We start from the raw sequence: 27,745 nt of genomic DNA on the forward strand, positions 1-27,745 counted from the left end.
TATAACAAATACATAAAACGAAGAGTGCGCGTTAGATAAATGAATAATAACATGAAAAATAAACAAATAAATAAAAATGTTATGTAAATATATAATGATATAATAATGTAAACCTGCTTATAGATGTAAATGTATTTTTTTTAGGGACCATAATATGTAAGCAGAATAATATACGAACGATAAAATTGCAACGAGTAATGGGATATAAATCTGTTTATGAAATTCCACAAAAAATAAGAATTAACGTTTCGTCTAGTTTTACACAAATTTTTGGTTCCACTTATATCAATCTTACTCAGGTAAAATATTTTTCGGGTTCTCCGGTAAACTCACACCCTTTACCAATTGCCCTAATCCGTTCTCCCTCGTGATGAAAAAGATGTTCCAGGTCTGAAGTATTTCAAGAAATTCCAGAAAGTTTCTATAAAGAATTCAGTTTACGAACTTCATATTTTATTGAAAATCTGAAAAGTTCCGAATTTATGTGTTTTTCACTAGTACCGCTTCTGGCCAAGTCGAATTTAAGGGGAAAGTTGGATCAATTACCATTGAAAGCTGCAGTTATTTTTTATAAGAAGCTGTGTACTGCGGTCGGTAATGGATGTAACTGCTGTATCTCTTAATCTACCAAATCCCATGTTAAACTGGTAGCCTTACCTAAGGCTGACAGTGTATGCGGGCGCTTTCCTTTTACATCAATTTTCTGAAACAAATGGACACTGAGTCATTTCATTGGTTAGATCTAACGGAATCGGCGAGTGAAATCATTTCGTGTTGTGGCAAAAAGTTGAAGTAAACGGAAAGCGCGCTATATCTTTGGTCACCGGAGATACCACTTGTAACAGTATCTTTCGGTAAATAAAGGATCGGCACGCACTTTTCTATTGCATTACATTTTCCAGTATTATTACATTTCAGTATACACCCCATCTAATTAGGAGTATGATGTGTGCATTTGGGTACATGTTGGAAAATGGGTCCCACCGTACAAGGAGACAGAACGCATGTGCTCCCAATAATCTACCTATCTCTTTCTTACCTGCAGGACCATCGGAGTCCGATAAAAATTGAGATTGGCTGCACATGTGTTCTGCTTTCATTAGGCGTACTATAAAAAGTATAGAGAATGAACAGTCCATGCTCTATTTTGATAATCGATCCATCATTTTTGGAATTTTGATTGGTTAATCGAATTCGAACGCTCTGCAACCAATCGAATTATCTTCTCGGCATTTGAGTACAAAATAACGGCTTAATAGCGTTTTTCACTGACTGCATTACGTGTGCAGTGAGTACAATTTTCCCAGCTTTCAACTAATCACATAAGCAAAACCCTAGGGAAATTGCACTCAATGTGCACCAAATGTAGCCAGTGAAAAGCGCTTCAAGTTTTCTACATCTTGTTCACGGAAAAAACGGCACAGCACTTGCCACAATTTTCTCTGATTCGGTTAGGTCTCGTCTACCGGAAGGCCTTATTTACTTCTTTTAAGCCGCCAAATGGGCCTTATAGTTGGCTGAACCTGGCTGAAGTCAGACGGAGAGCCCGTGTACATAATACGACTCACACGTGATTTGGAACGCTTTATTATTAGTGATCGATGAAACAAGTTTGTTGTGTAGCTGTTATTAAATACGTTTACTATACAATGGCCGTGCAATATTCGAAGTGTTTCACCAATTCCATTTACAGAGCGTAGGGACCAAAGCGTATTTTACGCAGGGACCAAATTGTACGATTTGTACGATGATTTAGCACATCACTGAGTAGTTCGAGACCCCACTACGCCCAACCTGCGCGAAGTTGTGTCGTTTTCTCCGTGAACAATGTGTATACCTATACATAGGAACGTGGTCGGTACTTTGGTACCTGAAAGCATACATTACTGGACGTAGCTTCGTGCGTTAGACTTATAGAGATAGACTGCGCGGGCCGTCCACCGAGCTGAAGCCCTAATTAGAAAGAGAAACCAACAGCGTGATCCGACCTCTCACTCTAATCGGCGATGTGGCGGGGGAATAAGTACAAATATACCTCCCCGTTTGTGCTTATTACTTTCACCGTCTGCCGGTTTCTCCTCACTCTTTCGACCGTGCAAGAAAGAGGTCAGCTCCCGCTGTTGCTTTCTCTTTTTAATTAGGGCCTCAGATCGGAGCACGGACCGCGCAGTCTATCTCTATACGTCTATGGTACAGAAAGTGTAGCGAAGGAGTGATAAAGAGGTATAACATTATGGTTATAATTTGTCTCTCTCGCTCTACACTTGATTGGCCGATACGTATCCCCTCAGCCAATCAAATGCAGAGTGAAAGAGACGGAAGAACTCGAATATATATTTTCTCTCTTCACCTCGGCCGCAATTTTTGCAAGGTCGATGGGATGGGACTTCCAGTAGTATATGTTCTAAAAATAAGGTTGGTACAGAGTAGGGATAACCAAAGGAGACAGTTTGATGATTTTTATTTTATTCCGCCATGTTCTAAGGGCATTCTGACGGCGCGAAAATTCGAATCAACATTGTAATCTCTACGCTATGACCATATTCTCAGGGCACTTTGACACACATACAAACATACATACGCGTAAAATGCTTGGAATCAATATAGCTTCCAATTACTCCTCTGTGACGTTATAAAATATACATCTAAAATCCTGACATCGCCCTGCCGCCACGTCTCGCGCGCATCGATATTAGCGCATGGTGTATATCACACCAGACTCGTTGACTCATGGCCGTCGTCGGGTTGGTTCAGCCATTTTAGTTAGTTGTCCACGGGCTCTTTCGGCGTACGGTCGCGTGCGAGTTAATAGTATACGTTGTCAATTTTTCGAGTTTCGTTTTTAATAACGGACACCTTACCGTTCCTTCCATATTCAATGTGTATGGCTATTGAGGTGAGTACTAACCACCTGAACCATCCTCCCATCTTTCATTCTCTCTTTATTAGCCATTTCGCACCGTACACAACGTGCCGTGCAACAATTATTTTACATACGATCTTGCATGTGTACAAACGCGCACACAAACACGCGCGCGCGCGCGCATGCATATATACTACAATACATATACAAAGCGTATTCGTATAAGTAGAAATCGATTTTACGCGTGCCGTCTTGTTCCTCTCCTTGCTGCTCTTATCGATGCACGCCGTGAAATCGAACGGAGCGAGTTGGTTTCTAAAATTCACAACGGTTTGCCTCGTCGCCAGCGTCCTGTCTCCCCCACGTATACAGCTCACGATGAATCGCGTACGAATAGGTATTCACTCGTCCGTTCATTCGTCCTCAAATCGGGTTTTCCCCATTTTTTTCACCGGCAAACTCGTTCCCCCGCGGATAAGAAGCGGACGAATGGAGTTAGGGACGAACGCCTGCATCTGCACGTCCGTTTCGTTCGATCGTCGTTCATTGCCCTCCCTCGAGAGACGACCAGAGACGAGGAGCCCACTTTGTTTCTTTCCCCATTATATTCCGCCGTCTCGTCAGGCATAGCAAACCTCGTCTTCCTACTCACACCTACATGCCATACGATTATTATATGTATAAATAGTTTGCGGTGTATTGGTTTCTCTGTGCAAGCACACGGCCGACTGTTTAAACGTTCATAGATAGTATTTTTCTTCTTTTTTCTCATACGTTGATACGATTATTGTGGTTTAAATTTATTATATCCTCTGATATAGTTTACACAAGAAATTCCCTGATGGCGGTAAATAACGCGACATGTAGTTTCTAAGCATCCAATGCACGTATACCTATGTCGTCATAATACATCATTGGAAGCGTTGAAAAAACGAGGATGAAGTTAGTAACGTCAATGTAACAATGCATGTTTCGAAGAAATCGTTACGCCGCATCTTCAGGAACGTCTGAATTTTGATAAACCGTGATAAACAGAACATGCTCATATTTTTAAAAGCCAACTCCTGGAAAGACATCCAGATATTGCACCGTAACGATTTTTCCCCTGATGTTTCGTTACGTTAACGTTACTAACGATAAGTTCAGTCTCGTTGAAAAAAATTCTTTGTGGCATCGCCACATTTACAGACAACAGAATTCGGTGTGAGAATCAGACTGTAAACAACTACCCGAGGCAAACAGACGCGCATCGGTCGAATTGTCGTTTGTTTGAAAAACTCGTTGAAAAGCTATCGAAGACTATCTGTCGCTGCGTCTGTCTATAATTAATTCTAATATTAAAATATCTTAGTTCTGTAATATTTGTAACACAAAGAAATACTTGGTTTGATGTTTTCACCGGTTTCGCCACAAGCAATTATAAACACCTATTGCACTACGTAAATATTTGCTAGCGAAATTGTTGTTACTATCATTATTATTATTGTTATTGTTATTGTCACACTGAAATGTGCTGCAATGCCTTTAGGTATCGCAGTTAGAGTTGCCTGGGATTGCGCAATCGTTCAACGGTTATCGCTCGCCGGCCGGATAATCTATGTATCTTATATATTCTCGATTTCGACAATTGGAGGTACGCATGATAAATTCCTCTGGTATTTCCAATCAATCGTGATGATGCTATCGCAATCTGCCTTCTGTGAAACCGAGCCACTAGACCTAACAATTCTAATAAACTTTACGTTGCTGCTGTGCGGTTGTTCGACGAGGACGAACTTGACGCTCATCGAGATAAGAATAAACGAACGATAAGATTCAAGAACGATTGAACAGGGTTCGAAATTTGAAATCCAAAATCACGATTTTATCAACATTATGACGTAATATATTCTTTTTTGTACAGTAGAATTGTACTTCGATTCGAGGAAAAGGATACATTGAATGGTTCAGTAAGTTTGTTCTGAATTTCACAGACGGAATAAGTAATTGAGTATTGAACGATTATCCACCGATATGCATAAAGCAATTGAGCATTGGGGTAATTAATATTGGTCGTTAATAGGACACATACAGAGTACTGTAACGGGGTTGCACGATATTTCCCGGTAACAAATAATCGAAACAATGAATGCCCGACGCATCGATTGGCTCTACCCTACCAATTGTTCTTATTCGGTTGTTGCCAACGATTATCATTGTTATTATTATGATTATTACTTGAGTGATTATTATGATATTCGCTTTCACTCTGACGCACGTACCAACTCATTATCATCATTATTAATACTGTTGACACGCCTGGCATGTGCCGCCTAAATTCCGGATGGTATGTATGCGGCGACTGTACTGGACGTCGGTGTTGTGCTGCTGCATCAAGCAATAAACACCTGGGCGACTTATAGTGAGTTGGATTATACGTAGTAGAAACACTTTCCTGTCTGGCTCCCTTTGTGCCTTCTTACGGTGACGTAGGCATCGCCCTACCTGACTTTCCGTAGCTACGCAAGCTGGAATGTATTTTATCAATTATCTATCACGGCTTAAACTTATCGGCTAATTGTACATAGCTCCACTCTGGACGTAAAGCATTGAAATTACAAACGCTGAAATTGCAATGCCGTTTTATTAGAGAGTCTGTAGAGAGGAATGATAGTGTCATAAAAGTTGAATATGTACTAATAATTAAAAAAGCCAATCTATATTTACTTACATTTTCCAACTGTATCAGTGTAAATTGTGTGCACAAGACTGACCAAGATGTAAAAACATTCATTTGCCGCACAGCTACCCGATCTAAACATAAAAGAGATTCGAACTTCATTCGTTCTTCAGAGTATATTGCATTCGAATCTTTGAATAACAGAGTATCGACTCGATCGTATAGCGTAAACCCTGTTAGCCTGGTACTTGAAGCAAATCCGTCTTCAACATACCTGAGACCAATCAAAATCCGTTTGGGACAAGGTCCATGGTCCTCTGTAAGAGTACCGGGAACAAGGTTCGTCGATTATCTTATCGGAGTATTGAACTTAACACCTCGTTGAAACTTCAAACCATGGGTTCAACGTACTTTCTGCAGTGCAAAGTGCATCAAATGCATCGCGGCCGGCGGGCCAGTCGCAAGTCGAGAAGGGCTCCCTGGGTCTTCTGCACACTGCACCTAGTCGATGCTACACTGGCAATCAGGATTGCATGAAGTGCGAAACGCGTGCGTACGCGACCATGTCGGTGTATGTAGAGATCGCACAACATTGTGCGCTTCGGTTGGAAATCCACCTACAGTGATTCGCGATAGGGTCGTCTTACTAATTGTTTGCGGCAGACGCGCACATATGCCTGTATATGTATACAATCGCAGCACAAGCCGAGGACACTACGCCAACGGAATCGTGTATAAAATGTAGATTGACTGAAAACCACAGCTGGGTGGATAAGCTCGAGTATTAGGAGAAAGATTACTTTCTTGCGGGCTAGAAAGCGCATTATTACTAATTTGGTAATAATCGACTCCATGTAACAAATGTGCGTAAAACATGTATATACTGTATCTTGACATCGAAAAATATCTGCCCGATTTTAGCCACAGGTTGAGCATATTCAAAGTCACATGTCCACATTTTACGATGAAGTTTGTTGGAGATATTTTCAAACATATGAATCCAATCGGATTATCTTGAGTTCGTGTGAAATCCTAAAAAATCATTTATGTTCTGTAAATTGAACTGAAGTATGTATTTTGACTTTATAAAGTTACATCAAATCAGTTGAAGTCGATTGGACAAGTTTCAATTCATCTGAATTTAATTTAATAGTTCTGACTCCATGATGGAAGTTCAATTCAATTGGAGTATAGACTTGACGAAGTTACTTGAAGTCACGTAGACTCACAGAAGTCTCTTGTAATGCAGCGACTTGTATATCCTGACAACGCCAAAAGAGAGAGTCAGGTGCAACCTATTTACAAAACCGTTATAACTATGCAACGTATGTGTCTGCATACGCCGTCCATATCATCATCATCATCATCATCGTTATCATCATTATCTTTTGTACTCTGCTGTTGAAAAGAAGAGAATTGGTATTATGTAGACACCACAATGTGTGAAAAAGCACCTATGCATACCTTACATGTACACATTATGGCGACAAGTATACATTGTTATGACAATATCATTGCAGTAGATACATTGTGTAACGTTTGTACCTGTGTATGATATAAATATGTACGAGTATAATGCAGAAATTTGTATATAGCCGTATCACTTCATCCAATGAATCGAAAGGTTGAGCGATGCTCTTTACTTGTTGCACATCATCTCGGTCAATTTATTCACCGCGTCAGCGATCATAATGACTCTTTGGACGAAGAGTAAATGACGAAAGCAAGAATATTTTATGAACTCATATATTATTTTTACTACTGAATAATTTCTTATAGTTGTCTTAATACTCACCAGCCAAAATTGTAACAATGATTCCGAATACCAAACAACGTGAATTACATCATCGTATAGGAATTAGATACACTTGGATGCAAGCTTTGGTGATTTTGCAAAAGTTTTTCAATGTCTGAACTCCAATACTCGGATATAAGTTATATAGTTATACTGGCAGTTTAATATTGAATCGTGTTAGATTTAATAACGGGAATCATTTGCTATTACGAAGGCAGAACAGAACAAAAGAGTGTACGTAACATTCGCCTGGTTTTGTCCTCCATTCTTTTTGCACTAACAACGAGAATATCAAACCTCCGGATCACGGATTCTGCTGAAACTTTTACAAATGTTTCTTTGGCCCAAAACATGGAGTTTCTGGCCCCAGTTTTCACCTATTGGGTCCTCCTTCGTTCAATTTACAATAAATCAGATCCTCAATAATTCGGAATTTATACTTCACTATAGGGAACTCTAGCACTCGGATACGCTATCTGGTAGCGATACTTTAAACATCTGATCGAGTAGGTCGAATCGCATCAGCTGACTTGGACTATGTACTTGTTTGTGTGCAAATTTACAAATTTCTTGTAATGAAAGTTTCATATTATATTTTAAAATTATAAAAACAAAATGTATTTTTATAAAAATACACTTGTCTACATTTGTTTATGTACAGCGTGACCTAATCACTCTGGTGCATATTTTCAACGCTAGGTGCAGTTTCTTAAGCCACGTCTCTGTCAGAGATCCCAATAGCTTTGAAACAATAATATATCCGTTTACACTTGAATCTATAATATCCTGTCATCGAAACTTCAACAGAGGACAACAAAAATAAATGTACAGGGCAAGTATATACGCAGATTCCATTTATTGTGGCATTTCACTCATCAAACTGCTGATATAGTCAATCAATTTTTACACGAGCTAACATAAAAGCAACCAGTTAAAGATGTTCAACATTTATATTCAGCAGTGATTATTCACTCATTTTAATAAAAGTTATTTAACTGTTTCACGACATCAAGCCTAAAAAGAATTAATAGTTCATCGTATCATCGCAGTATCTCCTTTAGAACTAACCGCGCCTCTGACGTCATCGCGTAACCTATCTCGTGTACCACGCAGGGTGACGTCATCAGTCACCCAGGACGCCCACGGCATACCATGTTTCGCTCGCTCGTGCGATCAATGAATGATACCTTGTAACGTCACGCAGCTGTGGCGATATCAACAACTTGCTGCTCGTTTGATGTGTCCAATCATTTCGAAGAATTTTTCTGCCGTTTACAATTAATCGTTCCACTAGTTATTCTACAGAAAATATCTTCACCTGCGTCTGTCGGAGAATCGTAAAAAATTAATTAGTGCGGCTAATGCAGCTCAGCGATTTGATTGAATGTAACTAAACTGTTGAGGATTTATGAACCAGACCGTCTGAATCAAACCTCAGAAAAAGAGAGACACCGTTTCAAAAAATCTCCAGGAATTTTTTTTGCACCAGTGATAGTACAACACGAATAAAACAACATCCGTTATAGTATGAACACTCGAATGGTCTCAAATCATTTGTATTATATGTTAGGAATGTTGCTTCTTTCGTGTTTACCATCATTACTGGTAATTTTTCGAACATTATCTTTCCCTTACGATAACTTTTGATTCAGACGGTAACCGACCGTTTCATCATTAACCTCAAATCCCCGAAACTCCCCTTTTGTTACTCTCACATTCCAGAAAAGTATTCAATGATTGTTTTTGGAAAATGCGACGCTCTGTGAACATAAGTTTCCGAAAGTACGCATGCACTATATACCTATACGTATATGTGATATGTTTACTTTGACGTCAATCGTCCAGCCATAGCAGAAAAAGCAACGTCGTCGTCAACCGCGAATGCGATCGAAATGGCGCAACATTGCTCAATAGTGGAGGGTAAAGATTGAAGCGGAAAAATAGAACGAAAGTATCCAAGAAAACCACTATTGCCATTATGCGATTAGTTATCACGAAAATTCGGCTTAATTTAATCTGACAATGACATTGGGCAGATTTTTATGCGTACGATAAAGTGCGCGCAAAAAAAAAGATTCGTGCATGACCATGAATCTCATTGTCAGTAGTAAAATTCGAGAGCCAGCGCTACGGGTGTCGAAAGCTGAAGATATAGCAAAGCATATTTCGATGGACGCAATTTTGTCGTCTTAGGTAAAACCACCTGTAGTCATGGAGAGTGCGAATTTCCTTTTCTAATATATTATTTGAACGTGGAGTCGTGACTTCAAGACGCGAGTTAGTTTTATTATTAACAATATTGTTACTGGGTGATTATTCCTCAATGCCTTTGTCGGTTCGTTGCAGCTGCAATGTCGTCAGTAGTTGAGTGCCAGGAAATGCCAAGCCTTTTTTCCGGTTGCTGTATAATGATTCATAGCTTGTCGGTAATGCGCAACAAGAATATCATAGGTAATCTTGCAATGTCGATGCGATTAAAATTCATTTATCACCAAGTGTAAAACTCTTATCACGTCATGATTAAAGAGAAAAAAATCGAACTTTGAATTACCATTGGATTAATATAATCTGAAGAAATTATCATTTCCAATTCTTTTCCTGCATGACCGTACTTGTAAAATATCTTGCTGTTTAAGAATTACAATTTACGATAGAAAGCATTTGAAAGGCAGTGAAAAATTTAAATTTTGATCCTCAAGTTGACTATTTTTGTCTGAAGATTTAAAAGACTTTTAAAAAATAACAGTACATGATAAGCAAATGATTCTGAACAGAAGTTTGAAAGATGTATCAATCTATGCAATTCTTAATGAATCAAATTGCATTCGATTGATGAATAATAAAATTCCTTGAAATAAAGAATCTCTTCTCTGATCGTAAACTTCAACGTACTATAAAGCGAATTGTAAGTAACTGTTAATTTCATGTATAAGACTTGGTGCCGAAATTTGAAACACAGCCTCATCATGTCTATATTTATCGTGTAACAAGATAATATATCTATACGAAAAATTATCACGTAGATTAACCGTACAGATTACCCCCTCCCCCTCTCTCTCAACCACTTTTTTTTCTATTTGAGTACTCCGATACTTGAAGTAGTACCTAAAATACCCCATAAATTTTTAGTTAGTTTGACAATTCCTTGATCGGTGCTTGTTTGCATGTTACTTACAAGACGAGTATCACTGCTAATTCGTGGGTTCTGCTCAAACTTGTACGGTCGTTTTCTTAACCATATTACAAGATAAGGAGCCTATGGCATATACGCATCATCTAATAATCATTTCTCTTAACTCCGGCTGTAAATGATCATACCAATTAGCAGTTGATGCGTGAAATGCCGCCGTCGATTTTACCTGTAGATTAAACAAAGAAAGGCCAAATACATTTTAACACATCCGACTCGCTATACTTCCGGCTTAAGCTACACCCCTATAACTACTACCTGAATATAATTGTAAGAGTCGGAGGACTGGCCCACGCTTCGTATATATACATATAAAACAAATGGGCCACTCTTTCCAATACGAGCGTCATTGTCAATACGCACCTTCCTTATACTTCATACCCATAAAATGAATAGTTTCTAATATGTATAGTATGTACTACATATCTTTGACATTATACGTAAATGCGTTGTGTCTCAGAATTCGCTGCATTGGAGTCACGATGGGGAAGAGGGGAGGGTTTGGGTTATGTTCGCACAAGCTTACGTCGATGCAGAATCTATGACGCGTGAACAAGTTGGGGAATTGGACTCGGGGCGCAGAGGATGGTGAAGTGGCGACATGGCGCGGCGTTTGACCGAACCGCACGATATCGTAAAGTTCCGTGTCGCGTTAGGTACGTCGTATCATAATAAAATGATGCATCGTTTTCAAAACAAAGATCTACACTGAATTGGTCGTCTTATCCACGGAGAGCAGAGGAGCAGGAGGTGGGGTATCACTAGGCGGTTGCTATATCGACGACCCTGACTTTGTTGGATCATGCCGACTGGCAACTCGATCCGGACGTGACATCCGCGGGAACATAGCCAGTTCACTTATAGCTAATTATCGCGAGAATCGAGCGCCTCTCTACCGCTTATACTTTGGCTACTGTCCGTTCTGTATCGCCGCGCTCTCTCAGGGTCATTTCAATCTGTCGCTTAGAACCGTACGTGTACGCAATTACGACTGACCAACGCATAAAAACATCTCTCACGTTTAAAAATGATAACAAATATGATGCTACTCTGCACCCTGTACGCCATGTAACTTATACCCTTCGTTTTACCGACCGAGTATAGATTTTATATTTCATATGCAGTCTAATTTGCTTTTTTCTAAGGCGGTGAAGCAGTATTACACATAATTATGTATAACTAAGGAACTCTCCATTGCAAAACAATTCTGGAATTGATAGGAAGGATATGATAGGTGGCACCGCTATGTTTCGTAGAATATTCATGCCATACGAAAAGTAAACTTCAATATTATAGCCTATATGAATGGAAATTGTAAGTAAAAGTTCACTTTCTCTATTGGATAAATACTGGTCGAAAATAGTAGTACAACGTATATCATTTTACTCATCATTGTTCCTCCTAGAATTGTCATGGAAAGTGTCCTCCACAATACAACAATGACTCCGTCGGTCGGCAATTATGGAGTAACGTAATTTTTGATTCTCGTGATAATGTGAGAAACTGGAATGTGATTTTTTTTCTTTATCTGATGCGTTTGGTCAGCCACCTAATTTCTATACGGTTGTGTATAATTTATTCGAATGAAACATTTAGATCAAAATCTGGAAATAAAATTAAATATGCCTGACATACAATGTCACTGCAGCACAAGAAGAGGTTGCATCGACTTTCGCATCTGGTTTCTATATTTGAATTTTATGTTTGTGGAAGTGTTGTACATATTAGGCTGTAAGAATTCTTAAGAACTTGAATCAACACTGAGAAAAGAATTTCTTATCGCTTATTTTTATATATACAACTTTTCTGCAACAAAGTTACATATTTAACTAGAAATTAAAGCAATTTTAGTAAAACTAAGCGAAACGAACGTTTAGCAGATGAAAAAATATCTTGTGCACGAAAGTCATGAGGTCTGAGCTTACATCTTATTCCCAGTGTACAAACGTTGGCTTATATTCTAATTATAAAACGATATAAGATTGTACACGTACTTCAACTACTTGTATAAAAAGTTGAGCGAGGTTATGACAAAAAACAAAACAATAAGTTACTTACGAAATGACTAATATTTTACTCCGTTTTTATGTTTATAATCTATTCATTAAGTTAACGTTATACAACCTCGAATCACTTTATGCATAAATGAATTACCGTCTTTTTATGTATATTTTTGCACTATATGTACCGTACACTATATGTATATACATATGTATGTCCATGCATAAGTGTTACATGTTATCCTGGGTTGTTATCAATACATTAAATCATCACCCGGTATACGTAAACAGAGGAGAAGAAGGTGCTTTAAATAGACAGAACAGGAAGAAGAAATTCGGTTGGCGTACACACGTGGCCAAGATGGGCTTTACGCCCCCCCCCCCCCCCCTCACCGCGCCTCTTTATCCCATACCCCGCTTATAGCAGTAATAACTGATTGGCAAATGTCGTCGTTGCGCGAGTTTGTCACGCGACGGTCGGAGATGTCGCCGAATTTTTGAGTATAGATTTGCTACTTGCTATAACCTAACTTAACCTAACCTAACCTACTCATCATTTTGAAGTTTATAACTTGAACCTCGTACCGACTCTGACCGAAAACATTATAGAATTATGAACTCTTTCTAGGCGATTTGAATCCTTCTGGTTCTCAGGCTGTCGTCAGTCTGTCGAATTATGTTTCATTAAAGGCATGTTTCGCTTCGCCTGCAGGGATACGCTCTGCCAGAAGCAGATGGCCTGAAAGCCTTGTAATACGAGAACTTTGCCGCGCTGTGTATATTTCTGAACCTATTATATACCGACGTATAATTGTATACATGTGTACTCCATGGGCTGGATATATTTCACAAGGTTATTATTAGTCGCGACGGAGCCTATGTCTCGACCTTGACATTAACTGTTGAACCATTCAATTCACAGTAATTGTCCAATCAGAGACCGAATTGATCGTTTTAGAAGTCGTCCTCCTTCTCTACTATGGGTAAACGCATCAAACCGTTGTCTACTTGGTATAAGAAAAAAAAAGTCTTGAAACTCGAGAATTTTTAATACAGAAGGAGCGATGAGCAATTATACTTCAAAAAAATTACAATCGTCAAATTTTTTTTTTTTTTTTGTATACCATTGACGTGGTTTTAATGTATTATGGGTTATTTTGTTCAGAAATGAATTCTCTACAAATTGTCTGAGATGAATATATTATTTGTAGGTATAACTCGGTTTGTCCGTTTAAAATGTTGTATGCGAAATTGTTACAAGTTTTGTTTAATAAACTTGGCTTTAATGAACAATGTACCGAATTTAATGAAAATTCATTTCAATTCATCTGCAGAGTATGAATTTACTAAGGAATTGAACCCTGAGTTATCGAAATTGAATGAGCAATGCGATTCTGAAACTACTTTAAAATTACCGATAATTGAACGTTCTTCATTCCAACTTGCGATTCTCAATTTTCAGCATCTTCGAAATAGATCCCTCCAGCAAAATTTAACCATATTAATCTGAGTTTAACTTTTTAAACCCGAATTTCAACTTTCTTTCCTTTGATCAGCTTTTTCATTCGACGTATAACGTTGGATGATGAAATATCCTGAACCTAAGTCGACAATTCTTTCCTGCCTTCTGGCCGTCCGTCGTTGTCAGACGCACGTAAAATTATAAATTACCGAGATTATTATCCGCACGGAATTAATCTTCTTCGAATTCAATTTTAGCTATGGTTTCCTTTCAAATGCGAGTTTCAGTTCGAGCGAACAATTATCTTTCTTAGACAAATTCTGTATTATTTTCCCCATAATGCCATATAAGTGAAAATATAACTAATCGTGAATTTTTATAAATTGAATCCGCGTTTTTAACTCATTTTACGCAATTTCGCCTTCAAGTAGTTTTTCTAGCACCCCAGAAGGACATTAAAAAAACTTCCCTAACCGAACAGAAGCTTTCCATGAGTCGTACGTTTCTCTGTAAATTTTTCAGTACGCGTAGACCATATTTAGATATATAGAAAGGAAATCTCAAAATGATGGTAAATTCTATGCCCCCCTCTGTCGTTGTCCGAATATTGCGCCGATAATGGGCGGTATTAGCTTTTAGGCACAAATCTTATAGGCTAATTTTGGCTTTGCATATAAATTTCAATTGCTTCAATACGACTATCTTTATTGCAGCAGTAAAAGACTCATTACTCATCTGTGTAAAAGCAAACTCGAATGACTCCAAAGCAATTTATTGTCGTGCCAAGTATAAAGAGTATTCGGTTAGGTATAAAAATTTGAAAATCTTACGTGATTGGAATTTTTCGAAATGGTGGGTGAAATACTATTGCTTTTACTTCTTGCGATTGAATGCGATTGAACGAATCGGTATTGTTGAAGTGCACGAATGAATTTTATATTATGATCTTACTATTCGTAAATTACTTCGAAAACCTGAGTACATGATAAATAAATTTACAGCCGAAAATAAGTTTAGTCATTTTATCGCCGAAATTTACCTGTTGATTTGAAGTGAATCTGTATAATCGTTTATTCTTTGCATTCGCAAACATTGGCTGCGTGTGGCGGTGACGTGTCATACGTTCCAAATAAGTGTAAACAGTTTTATTGAAAAGTCAATTAGTTAGCCAGCGCCCTGCAGCGTTGCTGGTGTAAAACGAGGTCAGTCAGCTATTCGCTCCATCACTCACTACGACGTATCTTATAGTTATAAAACCATACATACGAAAACGTTATTCTTGGAAAATTCTGCAAAAAAAAATATATTTCTTGTACCGTCAATTTTCAACTATTAAAACTATTTTTATTTTTCATTCTTCATACCATCTACTCAAAAAGAAATTCTTTGTTTACTTTCATTACTAAGCAGAAGAAAAAATTATTTTTTTTATAAAATATGAACCGATACGCAACTAGTCGACGCTGCTTTAGAGTAGAAGTATATTTATAAAATTAAGAACTTCGTTTTATAGTTAGAGTTAAAGATCCTTTTCAATGGGCAAGTAAGAAACTAAATCATTTGATCAGATGAGTAATTAAGAAAGTCGTGACCTCAGAATTATTTTTTTTCTGCTATCAAATGACAAATATTGTAGTCTCACTATTCCTGGTGATTAGATGATAGTGGTAATTTTTTAGCTGTGACAGTATCTTGACCTTGATTGTATAAAATAGATGAATATATAGATGGCTGGATAGATTAGACAACTGGATTAATTTTTCCAAACTTGATACACGTATAACCTTTATAATCGATTAATCCCTTCTCTACTATTGTAACTATCCCGTTGACACACGATATTTCGTATCGTATGATGCACGCTGAGATACCTGACACCACTTACATTACGCCTTCAAAGATTTTGCGCAGATTTTTATGATGATTCAATTGTATAAACAACCGTTGCGTTTTCTTTTTCAAAACAAGTAATAAAATTTAATAAAAAATAAAAACAAACAAATATAATGTAACGTCTGCAGTTGAGCATAGCTACTAAGAAATTGTAATTTAGTCAACAATATAGATTGCATTGTTACAAAATATTGTTAGAATATTACAAGAAAACTTGGCGCTATTTACGATTTTTAATATGCAGATTATAGTTGTCAATGCTATAAGTTTCCTGCTATCAGTTTCGTCAAACTATTGCAGTAGTGGCAATAAGGTAACTAAGTATGACAAACTCAGCGAATGGGATTCCACACTTCTTTCTGCACCTGCAGAGTGACGAATGATTCAAACTTTGGAAAATGGTAGGATACATGATCGCGGTTATGTGGTGATTAGCCCTTCATTCGGCATGTGGGCGCCGTAGAGCCCCCCAAGCCTTTAATTTTTTTCTCAGCTGCAAAAAAAAATAAAAATTTCCGGCACTGCCATTTCCAGTACCTCCCAGGAACCTTCCTATAAAGCCAATGCCTATGTTGGGGCGTTGTTTTCGTCATTCATTTTGTAGCCAAAGGTCATTAAACTTCTATGGGGGGTCTCCACGGACCCCACGCGCGTACCAGCGTTACTGATCGTGGTGGATAACGGGAACAAATATTATTTGTGATACAGAAACGTAAAAGCCATTTCTTTGGTGGGTCACTTGATATTTTTACAATAGTTGAAGATCACATTAATGACATACAGTTGGGAATTTATAAATACTTATTTAGTTGGTTTTTCTCATTACGTGTACTTTTTCGTTGGTCGAAAAAGGTGATTGTCCTAAGTCAGTACAAACAGTACTCTTTTAATGAAAAATTTTGCCCCATAGATTATTTTCCTAGTTCATATGTGAGTCTTGGTAATTATGCTCAAAAAGAATCATTTTTATGCAAATAGTTTTTTCCTGCGACATATCATCCATAGCGGTCAAATTTTTAGGTTTTTTGACTTCTCAGATGAAATATTGTTTATTTATGATAAGCAATGAATTTGAGATTTGCAACCCGTAAATCCGTATTACCAGACATAGAGACAACCGTAGTTTTCAGTATAAAACCGTTTATTTGTATTACAAATGAAAATATTGCACCAACAAAATGTTGTCTCCGAAGATCCCACGTGGTAACTGGTGTTACGAAAGCTGACGGACCTAACAAAGGGTTAAAGAAATTTCCGTAAATAAACAGAAACACCGTATAAACATATTTGCAGCTGATTCTTTGAGCTGAGCAACTGGTAAGGTGCCACTGACTGACAACGCATGAAATTGTAGATAGGTAACTCGAGTAGAATGACACAGTGCGTAAAGTTGAGTTATTGGATAGTGCGCTTGCGCCGAAAAAAGCTCTAGTGTGTCAAATATAGCATTTCAATCGTGCCCATGGGCCAACGTTGTTTTACCACACTGTTCGGAAATGGAAGACCTCGCACACGCATACACGTTACGCAGGCTTCAAAAATCGAACTTTCCAAGCAAGTGTCGGTATAATTACGTTTCCCGAATCTGTCGGTAAAGCAGGAAGGCCCGACATGCTCATTTCAACATAACCATCGAATCAACGCAGGCACCGAGTACGTTGTGCCTACGTTCGGATACGTAGGTGTGTGGTTGCGGTTGGGCGGCGGGTGACGTCACGGCCGTCACGGCGCCAGGTTTGATTGGGGGAGGGGCTTGGGAGGGGATAAATGTACGGGCGCAACAGGGTGGGGGATAGTCGTAGTCTTCTTCGTCTCGTCTCGGCGCGTTCTATTTTAAACGTCGTACGACCGCTGGCCCAGATTCTGCGCGACCGTTGTGACTGACGCGAGTGGTTTGTTCGCTTCTCTGCTTTTTCTATCATTGAAAATTTTCGATAAATCGGAATAATCAGTTTCAATCGTACTGTGAAAAATTGCAACGATAACAATAACGTGGTACAAAAATAAAAATAAAAAAAAAATAAATAAAAATATAGTTCATCGACGGATTGTTCTCGATCGTTTTCTGGACACAAAAATCTGAATTCGTTGTTCAATTACAAGTTTCAAATCTAAAAAGTTTTCTCCTGGTACTCAATTTTTTCTCTCTTCAGAATACGCGGCAACCTACACGATGCAGTGTAACACCGGTTTCTAAATCCTAACGTCATTTAATGTTCGTGATTGTTGTATCCGGTGGTAATTTACCACCTGACAAACGCAAGAGATAAATATAACAGTACTTTCCTTATTTTGTTTAAACGTACCGTATCCGTTATAATTTATTGTTATTTTTATACGTAAATAAATATAAGACTATCGATGTGCATTGAATTTTGATAGTAAAACGAAGCTGATAACGAGTGATTTTCGATTATTTAATATTTTATAAACACTTTGATAACTCTAGTTTGAACGGTGACACAGTTTTCTATAAATCAAGAACTGTATTAAAAAAAGGAAGAAAAAATTGATAATTCCTTTTTAATAGATTCTATAGTGACGTGAATTGTTGTGTGCTCTTCGTATTATCATACGGTTTGTGTTTAATATAAGATGTGACTCATCTCTACTCTACCTACAAATATGTATACATGATACATCTACATGAAATTCGGTAATAATTGTTGATTAATATAAACGTACAATATACATGTATAACGGTATACATGATTTTTGCTATCATATATCCGTATTATATGCGAAAATAAGAAGCAGTACAGTGGAAGACGTTTGAAGTTGAAAGAATATTCTTGACGAATAGAAAAGGAAATTTCGAACACCAGTAAATGAGATTAAGGTAAGAAGATACATGCAATAATGTATACGTATATAAATTATGAGGCCAAGTTATATACATTTTAGGGTATATTTTTTTTTGTATTCTTAGTTTGTACATTTTATCTTGATATTAAAGTTATTGGATACAATTAAAAGTACGAGATAAAATGTCTTTGTGCTGCAAAGTAACCTGGAATAAATTGAGCATATCACTGATATGTATGTACCGAGTATGATAACTAAGTTCTTGTAGTATTTGTGTCAAATATTGAGGTCATGCCTACCTTCACGTCGTTCACGAAGTTTATGTACGTAATTTCGGTGATTTTGTGCAACATAACAGAACCTTATCTCCGAATGAATGAGATTAATATCTTGAAACGGAATTTTGTATGTTTTTTTTTTTCGTTCCAATCTGTACGAAAACTGGTTGGCAAAATTTGAGTATGCATCATATTTATAGAATCGGCGCTAAAAATATGAAAGCTGTTTGTGTTTTTGAAATAATTTTATAAATATGCGTACTTAACTTTGACATTCTTCCAAGAAAAAAAAAAGAAAGCCGAGAATTAAAAGAACTGGAAACAAATTCAAAATTACGAATTTCATTATGTTTTTTTTCATTTGTTGAAGGTTCTCCATATACTTTTAACAGATTATCGATCATTTTCAACTTGGAGTTATTCAATCATTTAATGACACGTCTATTTCGTATTAATTTGATCGCGACTATCGCTAACGACAAGATGTGACGGTTAAAAACATATTTTATTCCCAAACGTATGAGATTGCCTTATTGGTTTACTTTCTTATATATGTATTGGAAGAGCCGATGCATATTTGCTCGCTCCCCTGTCAAACACTAAAATGTATGGTACACGCTTGCACACCTATGCATGACCAATGTGTCCCTGTGTATATACGTACCGAGTACAAATATAACTCCGTTTAAAAATATTTATTTTGTCTAGTTAAGCTCTTTATACATATATCATCTTGTATCTACCCGGATGTGTGTTGAGCACCGACGCGGCTGCCGCGTATACGCTTTACGTATGTAAAAATACACAACAAATACATACGTATATATTATATATATCTTTGAAATCTTTGTACACTCAAAGCCCCCAGTTTGCATACATGCACATCATGTCTGTTGTAAATACACAATCACGTGTGTACAATGTACATACATATGCAACCTTAATCTCGCGTGTCGTTGCTGTATAAATGCGTACACAAACTCATCTACATGTATACAATATTGCCATTTTTTATATTATTACGTACTTCGAAATCTCGAACGAAATTAATTATAAATTTTTCGCACCTAATGCAGCTGAAAGAAAAAAGTGAAAAAATCACTACTTGGTACATATACTCACACTTCTCTTGTTGAACCCCGCATTCCGTAGATTGTTTTTGAAATTATTATTGTTATTGAAAGCGTTATTTAATATTCGGGTTCGGCAGTTGCTTGAGATCTATAACTTGTCAGGGGACAGTTACCTCGGCTGCGGCCTCGAGATGGGTACAAAGAACCCTCATATATATATATATATATATGTATACACGCAATATGTAGCATCCAGACTACAAGATCACGCCCGCCGAAGTTCGTGTCTCCGCCGGCAATTGACCGCGAGTGTGCCGCATCGTATACTTGTATATATACTTTACCTAACACTGGAGTGAAAATGTATAACCTTTTTTAAAATTTGCTCGTCCCGGCCATGATAATGATGAGAGATCAGCGCGTGTGTGTAATGCATATTTCTCATGTGAATTACTGTATCCAATTGTCATTAATTAAAGTATTCACGATTCGGTTAAGTCGGGATAGAAAGTTATCTAATACCATATTTAAATATAATTGTAAAAGTCGTTAATCGCCGCTTGTTTTACTCTTTATCAACTCAGTGTAGGGAAACTAGGGTGTAAACGCTCGCGTAGAGTTTTCCGTCTTCGTATTCGTGTAATTTTTACTAAAACTGAGGATAAAAGGATCAGCTGATTGCCCAGTGCGGCGCCATGTTGCTCTGGTCACGATACGTCTGGGTTTACTTTGGGTTCTTATCAGACTTGTAAACTTTTATAAAGTCGCACTAAACGCGTGCATTATGTGTAATGTTTGCCTATAAACATTATTTCTAATTCATTCGTTGATCCTAAAGCGAAAACAACTGCTGTAAACTGTATTGCCTTCGCATATACAAAGTTGTATTAAAATCATTAAACGCACTATAATGCAATGACATGCTTTATTATTGGCATTAAAATGTTTGTGTATTGTTATCATATCGCATGTGATGTTAATACCCGATTGAAGCGTGTACGCTTAATGTTGACCTAGACATTCCTGCTCTTTGGCCTCAAGATTTAGATCTGCCAAAGAGCGGCAATTTTAAACTGGCATGAAGTTCCTCGGGAGTTATTTCGCTTGGCTGGGATACAAAATTCATCCTATGCCAGTTTTATATATACATGTATACGGCAAGGCAACCAGAATGTTATCGAAAAGACGTAGAAGTATTTTCTTCTTAAAGATGCTGCGACAATCTTCACTCACTGGCTGTCGACATGAGCGGAGTTAAAAATAAATCGCCTGTTTTCACTTTTTATTTTTATTCTTATTTTCATTTATTCCAAGCTACCTCAACTCTCCTTGTTTTTCATATATTGCGCAGATGATATAGTGCGCCTGATCTTCGTATTGCTGTCTTGAGGAGGTCGTTATTATATATCGAATACGAGATGGCTTGTATTCAGTTGAAGTTATACCTACCTCAAAGATAAACTTGCGCTTTGCACAAACATGATATTTTAAAATATCTATGAGCATAACAATATTTATCCATAACTTGAGTATATCCGTAATATATTTTTTTCAATTCATAATCTTTTTCATACCAAGTTTGTGTAGGTGTTTTCTTTTTTCCAATTTATCAAATATTCAATTTTCAATATAATCCTAAGTTGGCACCTTCAGTTAGAAAACACGTATGCAAGAATTTTCACCAATAGTGTAATGGCAAACCAAAAATCTAACGAACTCAAAATCCTTGGATTATATAGGTGTGGGTAATTAATATTCAGATGTCTCGCGATTGCATGTCTCGACTTTGAAAGAAATTGAATCTAATCTGTGGTTATGCGGTTTTCGCGGTTCCCGAATCGTTTCGTATTGCGAATTGAGCATTGTCAGCTTTGAAGTTTCTTCCAAGCCAAGAAAACTACACCGGCTGATTATCAACCTTCTTTCAAACAATCCTAATCTCAGTTTCCATCGATACGTCCACGATGTTACATGTCAATTAACGCTGACCGTATAATCAGTGAAATCTACACAGTTTCATAATATCTGTTATTTTTTCGAAGGTGATTTTTGTTGGATGTATATTATTACGTGTCTACTCGTACCACCTGATGCTTGTATAAATATCACCGATAAATACTAAGTCAATCTTTAGAGAAATCCAAGGATGCATGATTTACAATCCTGTGAGAATAAACGTTGAAATATGTAGTTACATTTTAGCAACGATTTGAATTTTGACGTGGTAAAGAATTTTCATCATAGATCGTTGTACGAATTCTCTCTCAAATTTGATGCAGCTTATTGTTAGCATAACAAGTTACGTGCAATCGTTTCAACAGATCAACCGATTTCCGTGTTCTTGCCCTCAAATTGTTCAGAATAGCTACCTTTATTGTTTGAATGGACAACTTTTTTGTAGATTAGGTTTTACTTCAGTAGACGCTATAAATATGAATAAGGTGAGAGCATGTGAAAAATGCCAAATTTAGTTCCGATTGAACGATAAAGGCATCTATGCTGAGCAGTTTAACACCTAGAACATCCGGTCGTATAGATAATGCACGGCTCAAGTCCAATCCACCCACGTTGAGAGAAGTTGGCAAAGGTGAACTAAGTCATTGTATAGTGCTAAAAATATTTGCAAAACGAGGAGTATTTGAATCGGTGCACACGACCTAAAACACGTGTATAATCCTAACTATAGGTATCAGATACTACACTTCTTGGCTCATTCTTGAACGGAATGTTAATTACTGTCGTACGATTACTTGTACGTAGACTTTCATTCGCCTCGAATTTGAATTGTTGTACGTATCGTAGTTGCTGGGGTTTTCATGTATTCGCTAAGTTATCAATGAATCTGTAAATCCCAATGTTTACAGACTGAGTATTGCGATTCTCAATCTTATTCAAAACGTGAACTGGTCAAGTGAATTTCAAACAACTTTATACGTGACAAATAATCAGAATCTTTCGAGACGGCTAATCGATAAGCAAGCGAATTTTATCTACATTGTCAAGTCAATGTACGATGATCGAGATGCAAGCGAAGAATTCCATCATATTTGTCAATACAGAAGTATAGAGAATAAACTGCGTCACGGGTCATTGGACGATGTTATTCCTTTCTGGAAAACTATAAACCTAATCACATACCTGAGGCATTAGATGTAGCTCGGAAAGATACAGAAGAACGTTCGCGGGATCGGTGCTTTAATCTTTGAACTGCTGGTTCTAAAAAAATGGAAATCCAATTCTATGCATCGCGTTCAACCGCAAATCGATTACAGTTTAATCGACGGTGAATCAACGAATGATAAAAATATCATTTTTGGAGGGGGGTGGGGGGACAAAACAACCGTGAATATAAAAATATGTACGACTACCCTGATTATCGTCTTAGTTGGTATTTTTGTAATGGCCGGCAGTTGTATTTAATTTAAAAAGACACGACGTTTTGTATGCCTCGGTATTCGTTGAACTAAACCTCAGCTGATCAACTCTTGCGAGGCCATATTGCCCTGACATTGTACAGATCAGCGTTGCCAACCTTAAAGAAATTTCTCTAGATCAAAAGAAGGCCCGTTCAAAGAAAAAAGAAAAGTTGTCTTCTTATTAAGGAATATTGTCCTTTAGCCCGAAATCGGAAGCAAATCTGAAGATCTTAGACGAAATCTCAAGACTGATAGCGAGATCTCTAAAAATGGTCTGTGAAATCGAAACAATAGACTAAAAATCAACCAATTGTTAGGTTCCTGATAAAATATGCACTAATTAGATAGCGTCTGCAATTTGCGATGGGAATTATTTGACAAGTTGGTGGCCCTAAATATTAAAAACAAAAAACTTTTTATATAAGTAAAAGTTTTTAATATCTTTATACTGCTTGTGTTATCTTGCTCGGTAATTATCATTATATATTTCTAAAAAAATTATCCATGTTTATAAATGCGAAAAAATTAAATATATTATTTATTCCGGTATTTATTGAGTTTCAATACCATCAAACATCACTCCTGAAAATAAGAAGTATAAAGAATTATTGCCGCGCCATTAAGACATCTAAAGAATTATTGTGATACCATCTAAATAAGAAATCTAAATAATTGTTTTGCCGCCATTTAAAGAAATGTTTATCTAATAGGTTGGCAACGCTGGTACAGATTCCAATAGTACTTACGCACATTGTCCTTAAATAACAATCACACTTTGTTCCAATTTTATATTGTCGGCATAAAAAGAATTTTTTTTAACTGGTCAACAATTACGACTAATCATTTTTTTCTCGTTCTTTTTGTTCCAGTTTTCTGGTGAGTGCATCCTCACATACATGGAGTTTCAGCTGGACAGCGCAGAGTACTGCCAGGCCCAACACAAATAGATAGAGAAAAATAAATACAAAGAGAAAGAGCAAGGGAGAGAGTGAAACGTGCCCCAAAAAGTTAAGAAAAACTGATTAGACAGCTGTAAAATAGAAAGAAGAAGAGGAAGAAGAAGAAGAAGAAAAAGAACTAAAAGACAGGAGATAACGTAGAAAAAACGTAAACAAACGATCTGGCTATTGTCAGATATAAAAACCAACCATCAACAGCTAGTCACAAGCACACACGTACATACATATACATCCAAGACGTAGAGAATTTTATTAGACACAATTTATTAATTAGTTGTTCGGACCCAGAGCTGAACCTCAAGGACATCCCTTCCCCAAACCGCCGGAGCACCTTGTGCCAAGTAGGTAATTACTCGCAAAAGGTCAACATTTTTTACATGTTCCTAATAAAAATTACTAATCCACTTTCATTTTTATCAAAAAATATTCCCTGAACTTTTGCAACGTTAAATTCTGTGTCTTCAAATATTTGACTGTTCTTGTCTTTCTGATTTCAGATAAACTTCCGAATAGTGAAATCACTGTCAAAAAAGAGGCGTATATCATCTCATCCACCACCACCAGATGTAACTTAACCCCGACCCTCAATTTGACCAGGTTTTGAGAGGGCTACATGCGAGAATCTATCGTTCTTCTATCCTCTGTGTGACGATAATAACAAGAACAAGTATTGTTTCTACCAACCAATTGAAGAAAAAGAAAGGAAAAACGATATAAGACTGACTTATCTATGGGCTAAACTTGTTGAGGGGAAGAAAACCTCTTCATTTTTATTGCCTAGGTGCAGTGTTATAGATTCATTTTCGTAACGCCGGCGGAAAATATTATTTTTTATTTTGAGGACAATTAGGAAATGAGCAACATGAGGGTCAAAGACATCAGGCCGGCACCCGCCGAAATTGAATACAAGAATATGAAGTTCCTCATAACTGATCGACCCAACGATCAGAACATCCAAACTTTCATCCAGGTAAATATCACCCTTGTCTTCTTAGATTTACTATTCAAAGAATAATAATCTAAAATGCTCTTTAAAATCGTTTAACGTCGTGCAAGTTGTACATTGAATTACATATCTCAGACAAATGTCATTGAATTATGTAATTCAGTCTGAAAAAGTTCCAATTCATAGAATTTCTCGTAGTTTCTCAAATAATTACAGACGAATCGTCAGGTATCTTAATCGTATTCCATATGAAAAATCTCTGTTAAAGTTGAATATAATTTGATTCAAACTGATTGATCATGTAGACCTCTTTGAATTTGTTGTACAACTAGTGCAGCGAAAATTCACAACTCTTGGAGCTTCGATGACTTTATACAATTAGTACTATTTTATATAATAATTTCCTATGGCCAATTAGCAAATGACTCGTGTCTTCAGAATCAGTTTGACTCCCACTTTTTTCAGGAGCTGAAAAAGCACAATGTTAAAGAAGTGGTGAGAGTGTGCGAACCAACGTACAAAGTTGAAGAGTTGAAATCGGAAGGTATTAGTGTCCTGGATTTGGTCTTTGACGATGGAACATTTCCGCCTAGAGAGGTAATCACCGAATGAATAATATAAATAACTAATTTTGCCGTGTGATGTTCGTATTTTTTAGACATTTTTTAGGATTTCAACAACAACTCAGATTGTAAATAACAATTACAAATTCTATAACCTTATTAAGTTGTGTATTTCAAATGTTCTGTTGATTTGAAACTGTTTCCTGTACCATCACTATGCAGTATACCTAAGCTAACCTAAACTTATCCTATTATTCTAACTCATGTAACCTAGTTACCCTTATGTCGTAGAATATTGTACAATAATATTACGGCAATGAAGACTGTTTAAAACGCGTTTCAGCTATCATAATTTGTCACGTAATTACTTTGATTAATTGTTATTGAGAAATCGAAAAAGTATAACTTTTGCTGTGTAATTCAGATATAACACATTTAATGTGCAAAAAATAATGAAAAAATAGTAGCAAATTTGATCATATTAGTTGTATAATCTCATGCCGTTGAGTCTACTAATATTGAGTTTGGTATTTTAGGTTGTTGACGAGTGGTTCGAGTTACTAAGGAAACGATTTGGTGAAACGCCTGACGCCTGTGTCGCTGTTCACTGTGTTGCTGGTCTTGGCCGAGCACCTGTCCTAGTTGCGATAGCCCTAATCGAACTAGGACTGAAATATGAAGACGCTGTAGCACTCATTCGAGAGTAAGTGTGTGGTCAAAATATTATTCCTAGCAATTCTCCATATCACTTTAAACTCGTCGTTATTTGTAATGATTAGTAATACGAATTGAGATGTAATTGAACTTATAATTTATTCGTTTTTTGGTTATTGTTATTTCTAATTCCATTGTTTTTCTGTTTTTTTTTTCTTTTTTTTTTTTTTTTTACCAATTTACAGAAAGAGGCGTGGCGCTATCAATGCAAAACAGTTGGCTTTCCTTGAGAAGTACAGGCCCAAGTCCCGACTGAAGCTCAAGAATGGGCATAATTCCTGCTGCGTCCAGTAGATAACAATAACACAACAATTTGAAGAAAAAAATTTAAAAAAAAAATTAAAAAAATTCATTTACTCAAATAAAACAAAAAAAATTTGAAGGAGAACAAAGAAAAACATAATTTCAAATTGACGTCTATACTAAGAATTGGAAAAAAAAAAAAAAATACCACAAAAACTACTGATGATTTTGTATGACATTCATTCGGCTTCTGTGGTAGGTATGCTGGACACGCAATAAAATTGAGTCATATTAGAGTACCGATTATTCGAAACCTCGAATGTGTTGCGCCAGTGTGGAAATGCAACCCAGATTTTGTTTTCACATCAACACACAATTCGTTGTCACGCAAGATGTATACTTTACTCTTGAGGGAAATCTGAAGTACAGGAATTTGGCTATGCGGAGAAACAAAATACATGCATATAATTTGAACTTGAACTTTATTTAATAACTCCCAGGAAAAAATTAATAAAATTCTATTCACCATCATTTATGTATTCCCTGCTATTGTTTGTATTTATTTCTTTGTGGTTGTAATAACTGAACATATTATTTTCTCTATTTTTCGAATGTACCCTTCGATGAAACGTTCTAAATTTTTCCTTTGACTTTATCATTGCCTACCAAATATTCAATTACCGTCATGTTTCACTTACACAGTGTATGAGCCCGACTCAGCACTAATTCATAGATAGGAAATATTTGTATGCTGCGTGTTAGAACGAAATCCGAAATAAATTTTTAATGTTCATTATCGACTTTTAATTAGTCCATATGTCAATGGGAAATGATACGTCATAATATTTACCAGAAGAAAGATGATTATTTTTGAACCTTCGAAATT

At 36.8% G+C, this 27,745-nt stretch overlaps 1 protein-coding gene and 1 long non-coding RNA gene across 5 annotated transcripts; one reads left to right on the plus strand and one right to left on the minus strand.

The window, feature by feature from the left end:
* Positions 1-148: 148 nt before the first annotated feature.
* Positions 149-1,786, minus strand: LOC124297425 (uncharacterized). The gene is made up of 2 exons (XR_006906608.1): positions 1,040-1,786; positions 149-703 (listed from the first exon to the last, which is right to left on the minus strand). It is a non-coding gene; the product is annotated as an uncharacterized LOC124297425 (long non-coding RNA).
* A 960-nt stretch (positions 1,787-2,746) lies between these two features.
* Positions 2,747-27,652, plus strand: LOC124298440 (PRL-1 phosphatase). 4 transcript variants are annotated; one of them, XM_046750449.1, is made up of 6 exons: positions 2,747-2,896; positions 24,304-24,738; positions 24,891-25,363; positions 25,805-25,936; positions 26,439-26,605; positions 26,802-27,652. In XM_046750449.1, exons 3-6 carry the CDS (start codon positions 25,247-25,249, stop codon positions 26,908-26,910), a joined length of 525 nt encoding a protein of 174 aa, XP_046606405.1. In that variant the 5' UTR covers positions 2,747-2,896; positions 24,304-24,738; positions 24,891-25,246; the 3' UTR covers positions 26,911-27,652. The 4 variants fall into 4 exon arrangements, with proteins under 4 accessions (XP_046606405.1, XP_046606406.1, XP_046606408.1 ...); XM_046750450.1 differs by having other exon boundaries at positions 24,304-24,734; XM_046750452.1 differs by lacking the exon at positions 2,747-2,896 and adding an exon at positions 18,526-18,701.
* The last annotated feature ends 93 nt before the right edge of the window (positions 27,653-27,745 follow it).

This window comes from Neodiprion virginianus, chromosome 2, assembly GCF_021901495.1.
Source record: "Neodiprion virginianus isolate iyNeoVirg1 chromosome 2, iyNeoVirg1.1, whole genome shotgun sequence".
Lineage (NCBI taxonomy): Eukaryota > Metazoa > Arthropoda > Insecta > Hymenoptera > Diprionidae > Neodiprion > Neodiprion virginianus.

Excerpts from the sequence above, each read along its gene's own strand:
- LOC124298440 (XM_046750449.1), top strand. The coding sequence starts at position 25,247 with ATGAGCAACATGAGGGTCAAAGACATCAGGCCGGCACCCGCCGAAATT. Across the intron at positions 25,937-26,438 it reads GAACATTTCCGCCTAGAGAG|GTTGTTGACGAGTGGTTCGA; the intron begins GTAATCACCGAA and ends TTGGTATTTTAG. Across the intron at positions 26,606-26,801 it reads GCTGTAGCACTCATTCGAGA|AAAGAGGCGTGGCGCTATCA; the intron begins GTAAGTGTGTGG and ends ACCAATTTACAG.